This window comes from Apteryx mantelli, chromosome 1, assembly GCF_036417845.1.
Source record: "Apteryx mantelli isolate bAptMan1 chromosome 1, bAptMan1.hap1, whole genome shotgun sequence".
Lineage (NCBI taxonomy): Eukaryota > Metazoa > Chordata > Aves > Apterygiformes > Apterygidae > Apteryx > Apteryx mantelli.
Window position 1 is genome coordinate 205,493,416 of NC_089978.1, and position 17,617 is coordinate 205,511,032.

Genomic DNA, 17,617 nt, shown 5'->3' on the forward strand with positions numbered 1-17,617 from the left:
CGCGGCGCTCGGGGGAAGCGCGCGGCCCCTCGGGGGGTTCCGGGGCACCGGCGGTGCCGCTCGGGGCAGCGGGCGGAACCGCTCAGCTCCGCAGGCGCGAGCGCCGCTGCCAGCGCTGCGCAGCCCTGCGCGGGGGGGGGGGGCGGCGAGCCGCGGGGCTCCTCGCTGAGGGAGCAGCTCGTCTAAGCTACCGCGGGGGCTCGGGCAGAGCCCGTCCGCGAGTCGCGGTCAAGGTAGCGCAAGCAGAATCTGGCTGAAGGGGGAATATGCAAAGTTCAGGGCCCCCTTAGCAAGAACAACAGCTGTCAAACATCTAGGATGAGATTAAAGGGTGCTGATATATTAAAAACAAACAACCCCCCCCCCAAAAAAAAACCCAAAACACATACACACAACACTTCAATGCATAGTTCATGTACTTGAGCTCCAAAACACAGAAATAATCGAGATGTTACAAAAGAAAAAAGTCACATTTCAATGTATATGTTTGAAGGAAGCTACAGAACAGGGGAATCTTTTATCTTTCTTTTTAATACAACACTGCAAGCAGCATGAACATTTTTCTTCTACCAGAGTGTAGCTTATAAAAGTACATACCAAATGCACATTAATTTTTTCTTTTTTTTTCCCCCACTGCATGATTAACACTAAGTTACTAAATTCTGATTAATTCTGTTTCACACAAATAGACTGCATGATTCCCAGTAGTGGAATTCATTGTCTAAAAAAGAGACAGGACATGGGTTGTGTAGTAGAGGCAATACATTACTTAAACCAACTAGTAAGGTGGAAAAATTAGACAAGCTTTCAGAGTAACAACCCTCCTCCTGGTGAGTTAATACAGTTAAACACATTGAACCACTCCAACCTGTTCATCAGCAACAGCACATGAATGGCATTGCACAAAGACAGACCCAGTTAAACACAGATTAAGCATTAAGCTCTGAAGCTACATGTAGCTCTGATTGCTACATGTTTATTATCACTTAATATGCCCAAAGGTATTCCACCTGCTGCTACCAAACTGTGCAGGTTGCCTGTAGGACTGTGCAGCACCAACCAGCACCACGGGGATGTCCTGGACTTGCTGCATTTCAAGTGGCACTGGACAAGATGTTTGGACAACTGAATTACACTTAAAGGTACACACTTTGAAGGCACACATCCTTGAAGACATATCTATGTCTAGTTATAACCCCACTGTCTAACCTCCAGTTAACAGTTAATCAATACAGGCAGTGGCTCCCAGAACTGTTCAGCTGACCAGATGCCTGCTTTAGGACAGTACTTCCAGGCGTTTTGCTTTGCAGCTGGCTCTCACTGTCAGTTCAGCCAAGGTCTAGCTACTAGAACACAAGCTAGTCAAAAGTGCTGATAAACTACTTTCTCTTAAGTAGTCATGGTCACAATTGAAAATAGGATTTAGATCTACTGTCTGCAGAAGCATACATTTAAAAAATTTAATTTTCTCAACTAGTATAGAATATGTATTACTCTTACAAGTCCTTGACATATAGAGCATAAACCTGTTTATATTTGTTTACTCCATTTAAGAAAAACACAAATAAAATGAAAAATAAGTGTAGAAAGAAAAACAAGTTTGTGATTTTTTTAATCTTTCCTTTTGTTTACATTTAGAACTATATATGGAAGAATTCAATTCTCCCTCTTGTTCCAAGTCTAGCAGAAGACCTATTCCGAGTATTGCTTTTAACTGCACAGCATTAACTTGTAAGTAAAATTTTCATAAATGCTTTGAAGTCATCTTGTGTTCATACAAAGAAAACAGGAGCAAAGTAAAGAAATTCCACATTAGTATGGTTCATATTTAGCAAGAGCAGGTAGCACGGTTGTTTCCTCTGACTCAGAGGACCTGGCCTCATTTCATAACAGTCTGACACTGCAGTAACCATAGGAATGGCAGCTGTGCTGGGAAGCAGGCAAGTACCTTCAGACAAAGACAGGGCAGTAGCCCTGTTCAACATCAAAACACGTTTGACGAACTCAGCTGAACACTTCTTCACAGTTAAACACTTAATACAGCAGAGCTTCAAACTGCCACCACTTTTTGAATGAATACAAACAGCTGTTCAAAATCCACTTCCATCTCTTGCTAAGTTTCATGAATTAAAAATATTAAGTTAATATACACACACAGCAGAAACCTCCAGTCTCCAAAGACAGGCTTGTTGCTTTAACAGTTTATGGCTTCTCCTACAGTGTCCAATTTCATTTCTATTTACCTCTGTTTAAAAACTGTATAGTACATCACACCCAGACTCAATTATAACAGTGTGCAGGCTATCAGATAAGAAATATTGGTAAATATTTTTGTTCTTTGAAAGTGAAAGGTTCAAATCAACCTTCAAGGTTCAAGACCAAACCATCAGGCTGCTTTCTCCTTTTAATCACACAAATTCAGCTATTGCTATTAGTGTATTCCACTAGCATTCAACAGTGGGGAAAAAAAAAAATCCAGACTTGCTATACTTTTGTATAAACAGAATTAATTTCCACTACCTTTAACCACACCTTAAGATTCATTAGTGGAACACTAAAACAGTCTAACTGAAACTTGTAGTAAAAGGCTTCCATTTTGTGCAATATTTTTTAGTTTAATTAACCCATTTATTTTAAATTCAACCTTTGTTGCACTCAGGGGATATGGAGGCAGAGGACAATGGGTAGGAAGAAAAAAAAGACAGGTTTCCAATAAAGAGGATATCCCTTTTTGCCTCAGAGCAAAGTTTAAATACATCCATTGTGGTAAATCCATGCAAAAAACATTACATCAGACTCAGTTTGACTATGTCAAGACTGTGAGAATTCTGTTGTGTTACAGTTCAGATACTCCATAGCTATCTTCATAAAGCAGTTTGAGTGAAAGGCTACGCCTAAACACCTTAAAGATCACAGATGCCAAGAATTCTTCATTTCAATTCAAATTCAGAACTTCAGTAGAGGGGAATCCAAATTTTCTTTGTTCACATCAGGACTCAGAGTGATAAGGGGAGAACTCAAATCAATTAGCTGAAAGAAGAAAAATAAGATTTAGCTATTGTAGTTAGCTATTGCATATAACTATTAGTGGCGACAGTTTCTAGTAGCACAATCTTCAATTTTTTTTTTTATTTTAAAGTTTGAGATTCCAGTTAATATCCAGGAGACAGCTATAAGCACCACATTCAAGCATTTATGTCCAGATTTTTAAAGATCAAACTCATTCTTTGACAAGCACAAACTTCTTACAAGTTTGGTATCTCCATGCTCACCAGAAAAGCCTTTCTGGGCATTTAAGTTTCATCAGTATGCCAGTGGCACTAGTGGCATTCAAGTGGCACTATCATCCAGGAAGGGCACAACAATTCTGAACTCCTCTAAACATGCCTCTGGAAATCATCCTTTTGTGATACTTTTAATGGCCTGGTATTAAATGTGGTTAGGATCAATTCAATGTTGTCAAAGGCAGTGTCCTCACAGTTACCACTCTTCATCTGAAAACATCTGAAATACTCCAGCTTCAAACCACTAGAATACCAAAATCACCTGCACAGAAATACCCAAATTCAAAATGAGTTCCAACACACGTCTTTCAAACAGAGAGGGAAGTATGAGATCAGTTAATCTGGGGAGAGACAGCCTTGTTTTTTGCCGAAAGTGGTCTGCTGCTGTCAAGTACTGAAAATTCACAAGAAAAACAGGATTCACCATGACTACTGTAGTGAAAACAGCATTCACCTCCTGTTCCAGGAACAGTTTCTTTAACAAATACTTAAAAAAAATTAAACATTAAGTACTTTCCCCAATCCACCCCCTTTTTATTTGCAAATTGCTCCCTGAGGTGTAGTTTAATGCACATTGTTTGTCTTTAAACTTCACGTTCTCTTTACTTAAGAGCTTAATACTTTGTGGATCTTTTGCTTAAGGATAGTTTTGTATGTAGTAGCATATTGAACAGTATGCTAGTATTAAATAATTCTTGAAATACTGTTGGGCTGCATTGCAGGCAAGTACATGCAGTTAGCTGACATCTTTTCTGTTTACATATTTGCTCCAATTGTTTCCAGAAAACTTTTATATAACTTACCTTTACCTGTCCTGAGAGAGCAGGCTTTAGAGGAATAATCTTATTCACTTCAGGAGTATTGGAAAGATCAATCAGAGGCCTACTTTCGCATTCAAAAGTAGGAGGGAGAGATTTATCTATTCCAAAATCTACTAGTAAGATCTAAAAAATAATAATAATAGAAAAGGAAAAAAAGTTGAGTTTTTTTCCTCTGTTCACTGTGAAGTCAATTTAGCTTGTAAAAAGAATCACAGGACACCTTTGGTTTACAGATTGGGTATTCTTCTTGCAGGATTGTTTGCATGTAGAAACTCAGTTTTTGTTCCACCAGTGGCTAGCATAACAAATAGGGTAAATACAGTGAGACAAGTGAAGCAAAAAGTTCCTTGGAACATAACACACTCATTTAAAGCTATAATCAAATCAAGTTTAAAACAGCGTACTAACTATATTTAAGTTACTTACCAATTATTGCACAACATTATTTTGCCATGTAAACATTTCATTAGAGCTGCAAGCTTTAATTACACTTTCACGCAGTTTAATTATTCTATACATGTTTTAAGTAATTCTGTAACAGTTAACCCAAGCATATCATTAAGTAGGCTAAAATAGGAAACAAACTGATGCAACGATATATCAAGTAACTCACCTAGAGGGTTAATTCTGTACATTAATATATAGAAATAAATAGCCAGTTTGGGATATTAATAAAGCTTTTCAGAACTACCAATTCTATTCTTTCCCCTTAATCCATGTATAGTGCTAGTTTTCATCCTGAAGCCCCCTTGGGAGAGGGGAAAATAAAATGTTTGCTGGACTAAGTCTGTGAAAGTTAACTTATGTTGTTATATGGGCTTTTGGGTTTAATCCTCATTCATTATCTGAGGATTTGCGCTGCTACTATTCAGAAGGAAAGCTACAAATTGAAAGACCGAATTTCTCTATAGCAGTGTCTTTTTTAAGAAGAGAGCTTACTTCCTGGCTGCAATAGGAACTGCTTTATGACACTGCTTTTGTGACTGAATCCATAAGGATTTCACAGCAGATGTCCAGAAATGCAAGTTTAATACAAAATCTGTAAGTATTTGACCATTCAGTTTGAGACCAGGATCTAGCAGAAACACAGTTAAGAGTTCAGTACTAAAAATAGGCACTAGAGGGCGAACACACTCAGCTCTAACCTATTCTAACTGCATGTTTTAATTTGCACATACTGAAATATTTCAGATTGAGGGATGAGTAGAAAATAATTCATATATATTCAAGCAGTTCACTTAGTTGTGTAGAAAAATGTGTTATCTTTTCTTACCTCATTAGTTTGTCTCCCATCAGCCAGCTGATTTTGTACTCCAGCCTCTTTTAATTCACTTTCCATTATTTCTGTAGTTTTTTCTGGTGAAAAGTCAAGTGTAAGAGGTAGCACAGGTGGAGGAGATATATCATCTTCTGAAGAAGATATCTGTGTCTTAGTCTCTTTTGTCTGCTTAGAACTGGGGAAAAGAATATTGGCAGTAATTGAGTTCTTTAATCAGCATGAACTATTAAAGACAGACAAGCCAAAGTTAGACAATCTGTACTAAAAAGCTACAATGCCCTTAACTTCATTTTCTCCTTATTTCCTTTTTACCCCACCTCTAGAAAACTAAAGAGTTCCCATATTCTGATCTAAAAGCACACTAGTTACCTGAAGAATACCTTCATGCTGCAATAAGTTCATAGACTATACATGCAAAGAAATGAGCTAATGACTCTAGGGTTGATAAGCATTTAATCTTAAATTGACATACACATGTGGCTTCATTTTTTCAAGCTTTTAAGAAGAAACTAGCAAACAAGTATTGACATTTCATATTACTGAGCAGCCCACTTCAATCCCAGCTGAGGGTAAGTGCAGGGACCAGCTAGAAGAGCAGGAGTTGAAAACTTATTACTATGATATTAAAAGTTATTGTGGAGAGAACAACTGTTTCTTTGAGAGTAAAGAATATTTTGAACATTTAGCACTTAACATCTAGGACATATTTCCTAGGCATGCATCACGCCTGCCTTAATACTAAGGATCATTATGTCTTAAGCAGCCTATAGTTTTTCTGGCAACCTTCTGTAGACCTCCACAAGCCCTTAAACAAGCATGTGTATGTACATATAGTGCATGTGAAAAGACGTTGGGCTGATGATATGAAGGAGACAGCATTCTCTTCACAAACAACAGCATAGAATTCCACCACTGTCCAAGATACTATTTCAAATGAAACACAGGTAAAGCTGTTCAGAAGATAAAGTTCAGTCAACCTTTACCAAAGTATCACTTCACAGAAGCATTGGCAACAGCATAAAACAGGTAAGAATAATACTGGTTTTAAGCAGCTACTTCCCCTCAAAAGGCAATAGTAGAACAATGCTGGCTCCAAACCTGCCTCAGTTTTTAATCAGAGCATCAAATACAGGTTAAGTTGCACCCTAGTTAAAGAAATGCAAGTTCTCTCTCATAGGAAGTTCTTTAATGCCAGATGTTGACTCATCTTAATACAGCTTATAGCATTTTGTTAATCACAAGATAAAAATCTACACCGAACCTATACAATATCTAAATGTTCAAATGTTCCATTCTACCATTTAGGGGAAGTTGTTGAAACTTTAAAGTCTCTATCAAAATTTATTTGGACCAGTTTGCCTACAATACTCATTTCATTTCTGGGGTTCTGCCTTACCCAGCTATAAGAGTCTTTTTGGTAGATAGGCTGAAACTTTGGCGAACAGATGCAAGATGTGGAGAAACTGCCATTCTTGGTGCAGTTTTAGGAGTCACTGCTGGAAATCCTGAGATACGACGGATGGGCGTAGGCAAGGCAGACCGTTTTAAACTGGCAGGAGTCATCGAAAGAGACTGCTCACGAAAACAAGAACTCTGAGGGACCCCGTCTTCTGAATGTTTCACAGGAGTGCTGACTGCCATGGCGCTAGAAGAGGAACATGAAGTTTGCATTAGCCAAAAACTTCTAGGAACGATATTATTCAAACAATTCTACCAGACAGTGGAGGTCAGTTTGCCTTTGGTCAAAAACAGAATGGGGTTCATGGAGCTGATCATAGTAGCATAGCATAGTAAGGGCTTTACTTCATAAGAAATTATTTTTATGCTATGAATAATCCTGGTCTGTTTAGAATTGCAGAGACTACTCTTCTGAAGATGGTGGGGTTTTTTTTGTTTTGTTTTGTCTTTTGGGGGTGGGTGGAGGGTTTTTTGTTGTTTTTTTTTTTTTATTTAAATCAATCCCAATAGTCATTGACACTGCTTAAACTGGAGAGAAGTAGCCAGCTTTCAAATAGTGATTTGAGTTTTCAGAACTAGTGAAGAGCACACACAGATTAAGAGGATCTGGAAGTCTTCAGGGACTAGAAAAACTTATTTTCAAGGAAGTTATAACTTTTAAAGATTGTTGTAACAATCAGCTGTTACTTACAAAAGAAAAATTTGCCTCAGTATATTCAACTTTCAGTTATGCCCTACCTTCCGAGTGTGCTACAAAATGTTAATCCAAGGGATGGTGTTGTTTTTGGTGCCGATTTGTCTGGTGTTGTATCTGAAGAGAAACATATTTGTGTTAATTGTTATCCACTCAATCATTTTACAACTACAGATACCTTTCAGTTAAAATACTCAATCCTTCCAAGAGCTGGACAGAAGTTTAATAAAACAAGTGACAGGCATTTGAGGAAACATTTGATTTTATTAGCCAAATTATCACAAGACAGGTCATGTAAAGTATGTGCTTACCTCCACCCTTTGCTGGAATCTTAATTTGACTTGTAGGAACAGACAGAACTCTAGTCTTGGGCTTTGGGCACAAGCTTGCTTTTGTTGCACTTCCATCTTTATTCTGCTGACATAGCTTCTGCAGATTGGGAACAGAACTAAGCCTCTGAATTCCACTGCCTATAGCCTCAGATGACATTGCAGAAGCTGAAGATTTGGCTAAGCTTACAGCACTAGATATTTTTGGAGTGCTAGCTGATCTTGCCTGCTTGCCAGACCTCTCAGTGTTGGCAGCCTGCAGAGATGACACTCTGGTAGGCCTGACCAGGGCTGGCCTATTTGTATTAGATGAAAGTTTAGAGCCACTCACACAAGCTTTTGAAGACACACTTGATTTACCTGAAAAAAGAAAACTAAGTTAATTTCTAAATGATTGCTTATTGTTAAGTGTTAAGTGAATAAGCAAATAATTAAGCTCACACAATAAATACAGGAAGTGGCAATTTACCACTGAACTTCAAGGAGAACATATACAACTACTGAAAATACACTCCCTAAATCCTCAAACAGTTCTGCCCGTTTTAGGCAATCCCCTCAACAGCTTACTGAATTACTGCAGTCAAGTCAAAGAATATTCTGCCAGGAATGCCAAAACAGCTTGCAGATTCAAGTTACACTTTCAACATTTTTTCACAGCATAGTTAGCTTTGCTCCCTTAAACTGGCATTTAAGTGGTTAATAGTTCAAATTATTCTGATTAATACCATATGCTGATCTACCACATATCTGCTTTTCTCAATTTTCTGTATGGTTCTTATTTTCAGTCAGTTTATAGTTACTTTCATTAGTAGTATTAATCTTGACTAGACAGTTTTTCCTATTGCATAAGAAGTTCTTACTATGCTTTAGCTTTTATTAATACCTCATTAGGCCCTGTCCAGAAACAAGCACATAATAAAATTTTGGAGTAGCTTGGTATCTTGCTAGACATGCAAGAACTACAATGTTTATATCTGTCAGTGTTTTAGAAAACTATTTTCCTGACCCTTTGAGGCTTACCGAAAGGGTCAGATGGATGTCTTTATTACACTATAACTCCCTTAGCTATATTCCAATATATCCCCATATCGAGTTTAATTTGAGTAAACCCCATCCTTTTAATGGGCTTACAGAAAGCCAAAATTTGGAGACAGGCTTTCCATCTTCTTTCTGTAGTTCAGTTGGGTTTTTTGTTTGTTTTTTTTTAAATAAGTTGAGTCAGATAAGTTCACAGCATTCCAAAGCTCACGTGTTCCTCTATAATAGAGAAGAGCGTGTATAACAAGAACATGTTTCCTGAGGCATTGCTTACTTTTTACTGCATCAGCCCCTTGCATGTATTACATGAATCTAGTTATTGCAAACACTAGAAATCTAAGATTTATCTCCACATGGATTTATTTGGTTAGCCTAAAAAATTTATTCTCCATTCAAAACATTTCTTGCTGCTTATATGCAGTGGACAACATCCAAACATACTCAAACTTGCAATCTAAGAGATGCTTAGCTACTTTAAAACTGTGATAAGACAAATCTGTTGTAAAAGCGATTACCATTTTTGTGTATGGGAGAAATGGATAAACTTGAATTCAGACTTGAGTTCATGCTGGAAACTGATGACGAAGAAGAAGAAGTCGTCTTTCTTGTGAGACCACTAGCAACACCAGGAAGTTTGAGATGTGTTGTCATCTTCTTTAAGCCAAACTGAATCAGAGAATATAGTTTACTCAAAAGCAAAAGGCATTTAACACATTCTTTTGTTAGACTTCTGTTTAGCATTGTAGTTATTTGCTCATGCTTTTCTGAGGTCTTTCCTCAGACTGCCATTTAAAGAATGAATTTTCTTGGAAACACAACTCACAGTATCTGGGTTATTATACAGAACTGAGCAAGAGATATAGAATGTTGGCAGTGGCTCACAGACGTGATCATGGACTTCCTGCACCCTATTTACCTTCACATTAGAAGTTATACAAGAGTGCTGAGTAAATGATATTCTATATCAGAAACTGCTTCATAAGAAAGAAATTATGAATTTCAGCTAAGAAATTTCTAGCAGTATTAAATATAGCAACAAGTCAAAAACTTCATTCAAGTACATGCGCTCCTCAGATGTCACATTTCAGAAGGCAAGTACTAAAGGATTTGCAATGCATTGTTCCAGTTTTCTGTTAACTGCATACAAACTCATTATATTCTTGGTAGATGAACACCATTCATGTAGCACACACCACAGTGCTGTGCTACTTTTCAGGACTGTAGGGCTATGTAGTCATGTGAGGGTGAACAGGTACGTTCTGGTAAGCATGTCACCACTTTCTACAGAAAGGCAGATTATACGACAGCCAGTTCCATTATGTAGGTGCAGGCCAAAACTAATACTGTAAGTTCCACTTGCCTCCCACAGTCTCCCCTGCTGTGTAGCACAAGCCCTCCCCTTTCCCCTACTTTTTTTTAAGCACCACCACAGCATTTCTTTGGCTTCTCAGGGAAACCACAGTGACGTGCTGAAAATAAGTATAACCCATATTGCAGCAGAATAATGGCATACAGGGCTAAGATCACTTGCTGTTGATGCAGCTGCTAACAGAGACCTTGCTATTTTGCAGACTAAAACTCTAGGTTCCTAGTGGTGCTGGCTCAGAATGTAGGCATGATTTTTCTCTTCCAAATGACCTATCCATAGGGATTCATTGCCTCCCCCGTTCACAGGGTCCCCTCCATTCCTGCAAATACAGTGACAAGTGGCATGCAGCATAGAAGTGGAAGGTGTCTAAAGGTTCAAAACCATTCCTGACAGCTATAGGTATTCTACCTTCATGCAAGTTATGGCAATCTTTTCACATGGTATAGGGATTAACTACAGACATCAAAATATTTTGGTTCTTACAGAAAATGGCAAATCACTTCTCTGCAGCTAGTGCTTTAACAACATAAAGGTAATACTTGTTAACCCACAACATTACATAGTTTCTCTTAAACACATTCTTTATGCTAAAGACATAGAACACATTCAAGAACCGCAATTGTAGAACAAGAGGCAACTTTCCATTGAATGCATTATACACAGCAGTACAGCTTTAAGTTAGAAAGTAAACTATATTCCATTTTCTCCTTTTGCAGAAGTGTCACCAAGATTATTTTCATATAAAAATGCTTGTCATTACCTTACTTGGTGCAGGAAGGGTTCTTTTGTCTTGTATTGAGGAACTGCCACTGAATGAAGACTCAAAGACATCTGAAGCAGCACTTGATTTATCAGAAATAAGATCTTCAGATGATCCCATGTTGTTCAAGTCTCTTTTTGTAGAAATGCTATTGTGTTTTCCTGGTTTGGGCTGTAAATTTCAATAGAACATTTTAAAAATTACCAGTGTTTCTAGAAGCCCCTGGAAAGTTTTTTTTTTGTCTTAGTTTAACAAAATCACCTTGCACAGTCAGTGAGGAAGCCTTTGAACTCCAGTCAAGTCTTTAGACTAATAGTTTAAATTTAGTCTAGTGAGTGTATTTTCTAGGAATTAGAACAGGCTTGAACCCAGATGATTAGAAGTCAACCTAAGGACAGTTCCGCAACAACAGTTCATCAGCACAAGTTTTATATAATTATGTTCACCTACATCCTTAAAACTATGAGAGCTACCTTTAATGCATACTCTTTTGCTTTACTCTAACTTTTCAAAGGATGAGGAATTACAATATTTAACTATATCAAAGCTGTCTACTTAGACTGGCAGGAGGTTAGAATTTGGCTAGTTAAAGCACTCTGTGCCTTGCCTCATAGCATCCCACATCAAGAAAAAAACTAACATCAAAAATTAACATTTTCTTTAGATGATGGTTCCCAAGGATCCATTTTTCAGTAATATCTGGAGTACACACTGAAGCCTAAGTCATATGGGGTAAAACAACAAAATGTAGAAAATATTCTAAGGACAGGGATTTGTACACATAAGGTCACTAACACAAGCTGATGTTTCCCTGCTATCCTAGAACACATTTTCAGTTTGTCATATAGCCACACCTTAAATCATATACAGCTAATCAACCCTGTCCAGAATTGGAGGCAAGGTACAGACAGAAAATTCATTTAGTTCTGGTTCTATCAAAATAATTCTGCTTTTTTCCTACCTTACCTCTGTTGACAGGAGTTAACAGTAAACAAAGCCACTTTTGCACAGTAAGTCACCAAGAACACTGCCCTGATTTTACCAGTTAAAAAACAGACATTGAAACAGAAGCAGAGAGTGATGATACTAATAAAAAAAGAAAATAATGGAAGAGAAACTTGTCTGCAGATGCTCTACATTGCCATAATAGATAGACTAGATGGCTGCTATACCATAGTATCTGCCTCGACTTTTCTTTGCACTTGGAAGGCCTTTATATTTACTTTGTTCTGCCTGAGGATCTTAAGAGGCAGAGAAACATCAGAAGATTAAAGTACACTAAAAAAAGCTTGTAGACAGTTTAAAAATTCCTGTAACTCACTAAGACCATGTTTAAAGAAAACATTGCTATACAGAAGCTGTCTTTACCTTTTCTACAGTCAACAAATTATTTTTTCCAAGAACAGACGAAGACTTTGCCATCTGAAGTTTGCTAGTTGCCTTTTTATTTCTTTCCTTAGTTTTCTGGTCTTGAGTCAGAGCTGAGCCAGCAATTTTAGGAGATATATGAATTTTAACAAGGCTTCTGTTTGGAGGAGTATGAAGAACATGTGTTTTGTCATCTGATAAAAGTTTATTTGATTCCTTCTGAAAAGGAGGTGGCAGTTGACAGACTGGACTCTCCCACACACAGTATGTCTCCCTTTTAATAGCCCTGGGGCTTTTTTCCGTATTTTTGTTTCTCAGTATTTTCAGTTTTGACATGGAGTCTTCCACAAATTTTTCTATAACCTTGTTCTCTTGGTCTTCTGACTGGCTTACTTTATTCTGTTCATTCTTTTTTCCAGTCTCTATCTGCAGTGCTAATAAATTAGCTTCTTTGAAAATTTCAACAAATTTCTCTCCTGTAAGTGGACTCCACGTAAGTTTATCATCAGAAGGAGATGTAATATTTTTTTCAGCACTTTTTGTTGCTTCAATGCTGACAGCAATACATTTTTCTTTGTGTCCCAGAGGTCCAACAAAGACTTCATCTTCATTTCCACTATGAAGAAAAATAAGTCAGTCACGAGCTTAAGTTATTGGCATTTTAAAGATGCACTTACCTGTAGACACTTAACTCACCTTGCAGGAGACAGTGAAAGGTCAAAATCAAACTTTTCATCAGTCAGAAGAGGAAAGTCTGAAACTACAATAATTCCATTAGGATTTTGTCACAACAATGACAATTTACAATAATTTGTATTGCATTATGCTTTGATAATTTGGTGAGGCTAATATCAGATTGCAAAGGCTCAGTAGTTACTGAGTAACTCAGCAGTTACTGAGTTTAAGTAGTTAATATAAAAACAAGCTTGCAGCACTTACTAGTTCAAAGAAATTACAAAGATACAGCCATGCATATGATCATAATTGTGACAGATGCTCAAGTATCATGAAAGATCTAGGTACGAGATACTAGTTTCCAAGCACCCATAATAGGAACTTAGGAACTGGCTGTGGGAAGCACTATCAGCAGCCCCCAATCAAGAAAAGTGAGAATATACAGTCAGGAGCTGCATGACAAGGCAGGTGTCCTATTAGTCAGTTCTTTCCAGGTTCAGACCACTACAGTACATTAACGGGAACCAGTGTGAAAAACTAGTTTTCCTGTTAACTAATGTATACACTAAATATTAATTGAGTCAGCAGCAAACAGATAAGGAAAAGAATAAAGGAGCTCAGACTAGGTATATAGGAGAGAGGTTGATGACCTCATGTCACTAGTACACATGCTCTAACACAAGTGCTCCACAAGCTCTTGAGGAAGTCTAAGACTTGAGGTGGGCAACAGCAGTTCATGCAAAGAAGAAAGTATACAGAACAAGTTATAAAGCAGATACAAGAGGTCTGCTGATCTTAGATGTCTTAATTTTTAATATGGGATACACCAGCTAGAGTGTATCTTGACATGTTTTCCACCTACCATTGCTCATGCAAATACCCAATTTTTCTTCAGTCACATGACTTGAGCAATGTGCTACTGTTTCTTTTCCTTCTTCCATAGTATCTGGAAAATAAAGAATTAACTATGCAGTAGGTTTAAAAAAAATGCAATAACATCACAGAGAACTGTATGATTTTGGCAAATTCATAAGCAGGTAAACATCCCCTCTGAAGACTCTTAGGTGTGAATTTCAGTGACAGCCTCACAAATGCACAGCTTACGAAAAGTCACAGAAATCTCACTGCACTCTCTTCAAATGTGGCATCGAATAAACCAAGACTACTTATATAAAAAGCATTATAAGCTCTGTAAAAAGCCTTGAATACAGCACTGGTGTCCAGGATTCCTGAAATTCCTTCATGTGACATCTGATCATTACATTCAGTAACTAAATCCCTCATACGAATACAGCTTCTAAGGGCAGCATAGCCAGACGTGTGCACCAGAACGCTGTCACCCCACACAGCAAGAAAACATTTAAAGCTCTACTTTAAAAGCAGCGGAACCGAGATTCAACCCATCTCGACACAGGAAAGGAAACGCATGCTCTCATTAACACGGCGCCTTCCACTTCCGGACAGAAGTGCATCGAATGCAGCCTGCTGTTGAGCAAAAGCGGGCTAACGTACAATTAGCTCACGCTGTGCCTGCTCAAGAGAGAGGCGGGGGACCAACCCGCCTGACTCGGCCTGACCGACGGGAGCTCGAGCTCAGGCCGAGCCCGCCTCGGGCGCCAGCCCAGCAGGGCCCGCGCGCAGGGGTAACGGCCCCCCGCCGCCAGACCCCCTCCCCGAGCCCGGCGGCCGGGCCCCACACACCTGCCCGCGGCTGCGGGAGGCGGCTCGGTCCCCCGCGCCGGGCTGCGCTCACCTCCTCGTCCCCCGCGTCGCTGCCGCCGCGCACAACGCTGCTCTGCGCTGCCAGCGCCACGTTTGAAATCGCGCCCTGCTCACGTGACGCGCCCCGCGCGCCCTCATTGGCCGGTTCGAACGATTCGGTGCGTGCCCGGAGCCCCAGGGCTTTCTGGGGCTTGTAGGCGGCAGGGCGTGGGGGCTCCCTAACGGCCGCGGCCTCGCCGGGAGGGCGGCGCCACGGCCCGCCGCCAGCGCAGGCCACGGCCGGGAGGGGCAGCGCCGGGGGGCGCGTTGCCCCGGCCCCCGCCCTGCCGCATCCGCACAGGCGTCGCCTTCCGCTCCCGGAGCCCTCCAGGTCTGAGGGCCCCGCTGGCGGGGCGGGGGGGCAGTCGCTGGGCGTTACTGTCCTAGTAACGGCTAACTGCCGGGCGGGACGCGCGCCCGTCCCTAGGCCGCCCCGGGGGGCGGGGGGCGACCTGGCCGTCAGCCCCCGCACGGCCAGCTCCTGCGGGCTGGCGGGTGGGCGCAGCAGCCTCGGCGGCGGAACAGGGCCGCTGGGGAACGCCGGCAAGCCGCCCCTGGGCCGCGTTTCCTCTGACGTTGGGCGCTCGCTGCGCGTTTGGCGTTTCGGCCTGGGATGCAGCTGGGTTAGGTCGCCTCATGAGGAATGAGGCATTCCGTTCTGGGCGTTTGAGGATGGCTGGCTAAATCACCGCGCTGGGCTTTAGCAGCTGAATAAGGATGGTAAATCATGACTTGGGAATCTTCGTGTAAGCAAAGAAAACACTTTGTAATTCTCTCTCTCCTGGGTCACTTTTGTTCTGGTAGCTTTCACTGCTCCCAGGCCTGCAAGCAGTGTATACGCAATTTGAGTGTATAGCTAGGGTCCTGTTTATGGGCTAATACATGTAGTAAATGGCCTAACGAGGCTGAGTACCAGGACGCTCCCCTCCTCCCTCGCCTCATCCCCTGCGGCTGCCCGGAGAGTCTGGCTTGGCAGCCCTCGCTCAGTGACTCGGTGTCACTTGCGTGCTGAGCTGCTGCCTTCCAGCTTCTGGCTTTTTATCGCAGGATTTTATACCTGTTTGCTTTGGTGTTTTTTTCTCTTGGGTCCTTGAATTACTATTAACTCACATAACAATTTCAGTTCTATGTTTTTTACCTTTCTTCTCCTGCATCGCTTTTAGCCTATATGTCTCACTAACAGCTTGATGACAATTTTTTTTTTCTTTTCAGTAAAGTTGAGCCAGAGTCCATGGCTGTACTTTACAAAACTGGGCATGTTCATTATAAAGGGTAATTTTGCACAAAGAAAATTATGGGACTGGAAGAAAAAAAAACAGAAAAATAGAAGTCAGGAGAGCTCAAGCAAGAGTCCACTATGTGGCCAAAAAAACCACAGTCTGACACTTATGAAAGAATTAAGCTTGGCCGTACTTTCTATTACTTAGTTCAGTCAAAAAGTGAAAGCATCAATAAGAAACAGGAAAACCAAGGTGAAAGTATTGGGGACATGTGAAAATAGACAGTAAGCACTATAAATCCAAAGTTTGAAGTGGAAAAAATGTATAAAGAAAAACAAAGGAAGAACTCAGTGTACAGCTTTTACTGAGGTGTCTATTGTATACTATTTAGGGAAATAGGCACCAAACTCCTTTAGCAGCACCGGAAGTTGTACCTATACTCTTTTAGGATCTGGTCTGAAAAAGCTACAAGTGATTCAAGTCAGTGGATCCCTGTAATTCTTTAGTGATGTCTTAATCTCTTCCTGGAAGTCATTTGTAACAAGTTCACTTAAAGGAAATGGAGACTCACTACAGTTTCAGTTAAACTGTTATAGTTTTGCTGAGATCAAAATATCTCTTTTTATACATGTTATTTATGGAAAAGTTTTGTGACATGACAGATGAGAGTAGGAGTAAACAAAGTTAGTCTTAACAAGATTAAGAGCATTTAATTTTGTAAACTTTTAAACATTTACTTTATATTTGAAATTCAATCTAACAAATTTTCCAGAGTGTAAATGATATCCCAAGACATATTTGGACATTGCTAATGGTTTTACTAAAACTAAAGGAACTAAATGTGATTTATATAAAAACACAAATGCTGTGTATGTGAAGAAAAGACAAAAGCCTGCAGAAATGCATCAGAACTGCAAGTTCAGATTTGTCTTAGTCACCAGCAATAATATGTGACAAGAAACTTAAAGTAACGTTCAAATGGGAAATGGAGGTTATTTTATTTTTTGGGAGTTTAAAGATGATGTATGAAGCTGTTCACATTTTGTTTTGGAAAAGAAGATCTTTTGCCTGTTTTTTTTAAACTACAAATTTAAATCCTGTATATTCAGGAGCCCTACAGATACTTACTGAACCATTAGATTTATTATATTAAAGCATCATAAACTCAATGAACAACTTGTGGGAGAACTTCTGCACTGGCACAACCCCTTGTTAATTATTGTTGCAGGTGGGCAGAGACAAACAGGATATATGTGACATTCGATCAGGGAAACATAAAAGCAATTTCTATTCAGACTGCTTAAAGGTTCTGGAGACTTGCTGGATTTTTAAACCCCCTGTTTCTCCTTTACTGAATAGTATCAGTGTTCTAGCAGAGGAGTATCCTGGTACATGAGGATCTGTGCCACTCATTAATGTATTTTCTTATGGAACTGGCCCATTTACACTTTCTACACCAGTCTTTGTACAAAGGAGATTGCATACGACACGTGCACTTTCAGGAAAGTTAGCCCCCAAATAAAATTTGATTTCCAGAGTGTAATTCTGAAGGGCACATGGC

General features: G+C 39.8%; 1 protein-coding gene across 2 annotated transcripts; it reads right to left on the minus strand.

Annotated features, from left to right (window-relative positions):
* Positions 1–1,583: 1,583 nt before the first annotated feature.
* On the minus strand, positions 1,584–14,869 carry GTSE1 (G2 and S-phase expressed 1). 2 transcript variants are annotated; one of them, XM_067315961.1, is made up of 12 exons: positions 14,829–14,869; positions 13,938–14,021; positions 13,097–13,160; positions 12,401–13,016; positions 11,033–11,203; positions 9,419–9,569; positions 7,848–8,225; positions 7,581–7,653; positions 6,781–7,029; positions 5,379–5,559; positions 4,088–4,228; positions 1,584–3,030 (listed from the first exon to the last, which is right to left on the minus strand). In XM_067315961.1, the coding sequence occupies exons 2-12, from the start codon at positions 14,014–14,016 to the stop codon at positions 2,947–2,949; spliced, it is 2,187 nt and encodes a 728-aa protein (XP_067172062.1). In that variant the 5' UTR covers positions 14,017–14,021; positions 14,829–14,869; the 3' UTR covers positions 1,584–2,946. The 2 variants fall into 2 exon arrangements, with proteins under 2 accessions (XP_067172062.1, XP_067172068.1); XM_067315967.1 differs by lacking the exons at positions 1,584–3,030; positions 4,088–4,228 and adding an exon at positions 4,281–4,400.
* Positions 14,870–17,617: the final 2,748 nt, after the last annotated feature.

Bases quoted from the DNA above. Each gene is read 5' to 3' on its own strand.
- GTSE1 (XM_067315961.1), bottom strand. From the start codon at position 14,016: ATGGAAGAAGGAAAAGAAACAGTAGCACATTGCTCAAGTCATGTGACT. The intron at 11,204-12,400 runs GTAAAGACAGCT...TGAAATTTACAG, and splicing joins ATTTGTTGACTGTAGAAAAG to CCCAAACCAGGAAAACACAA. The intron at 3,031-4,087 runs GTAAGTTATATA...TTCTTCTTTCAG, and splicing joins CTCTCTCAGGACAGGTAAAG to CTAATTGATTTGAGTTCTCC.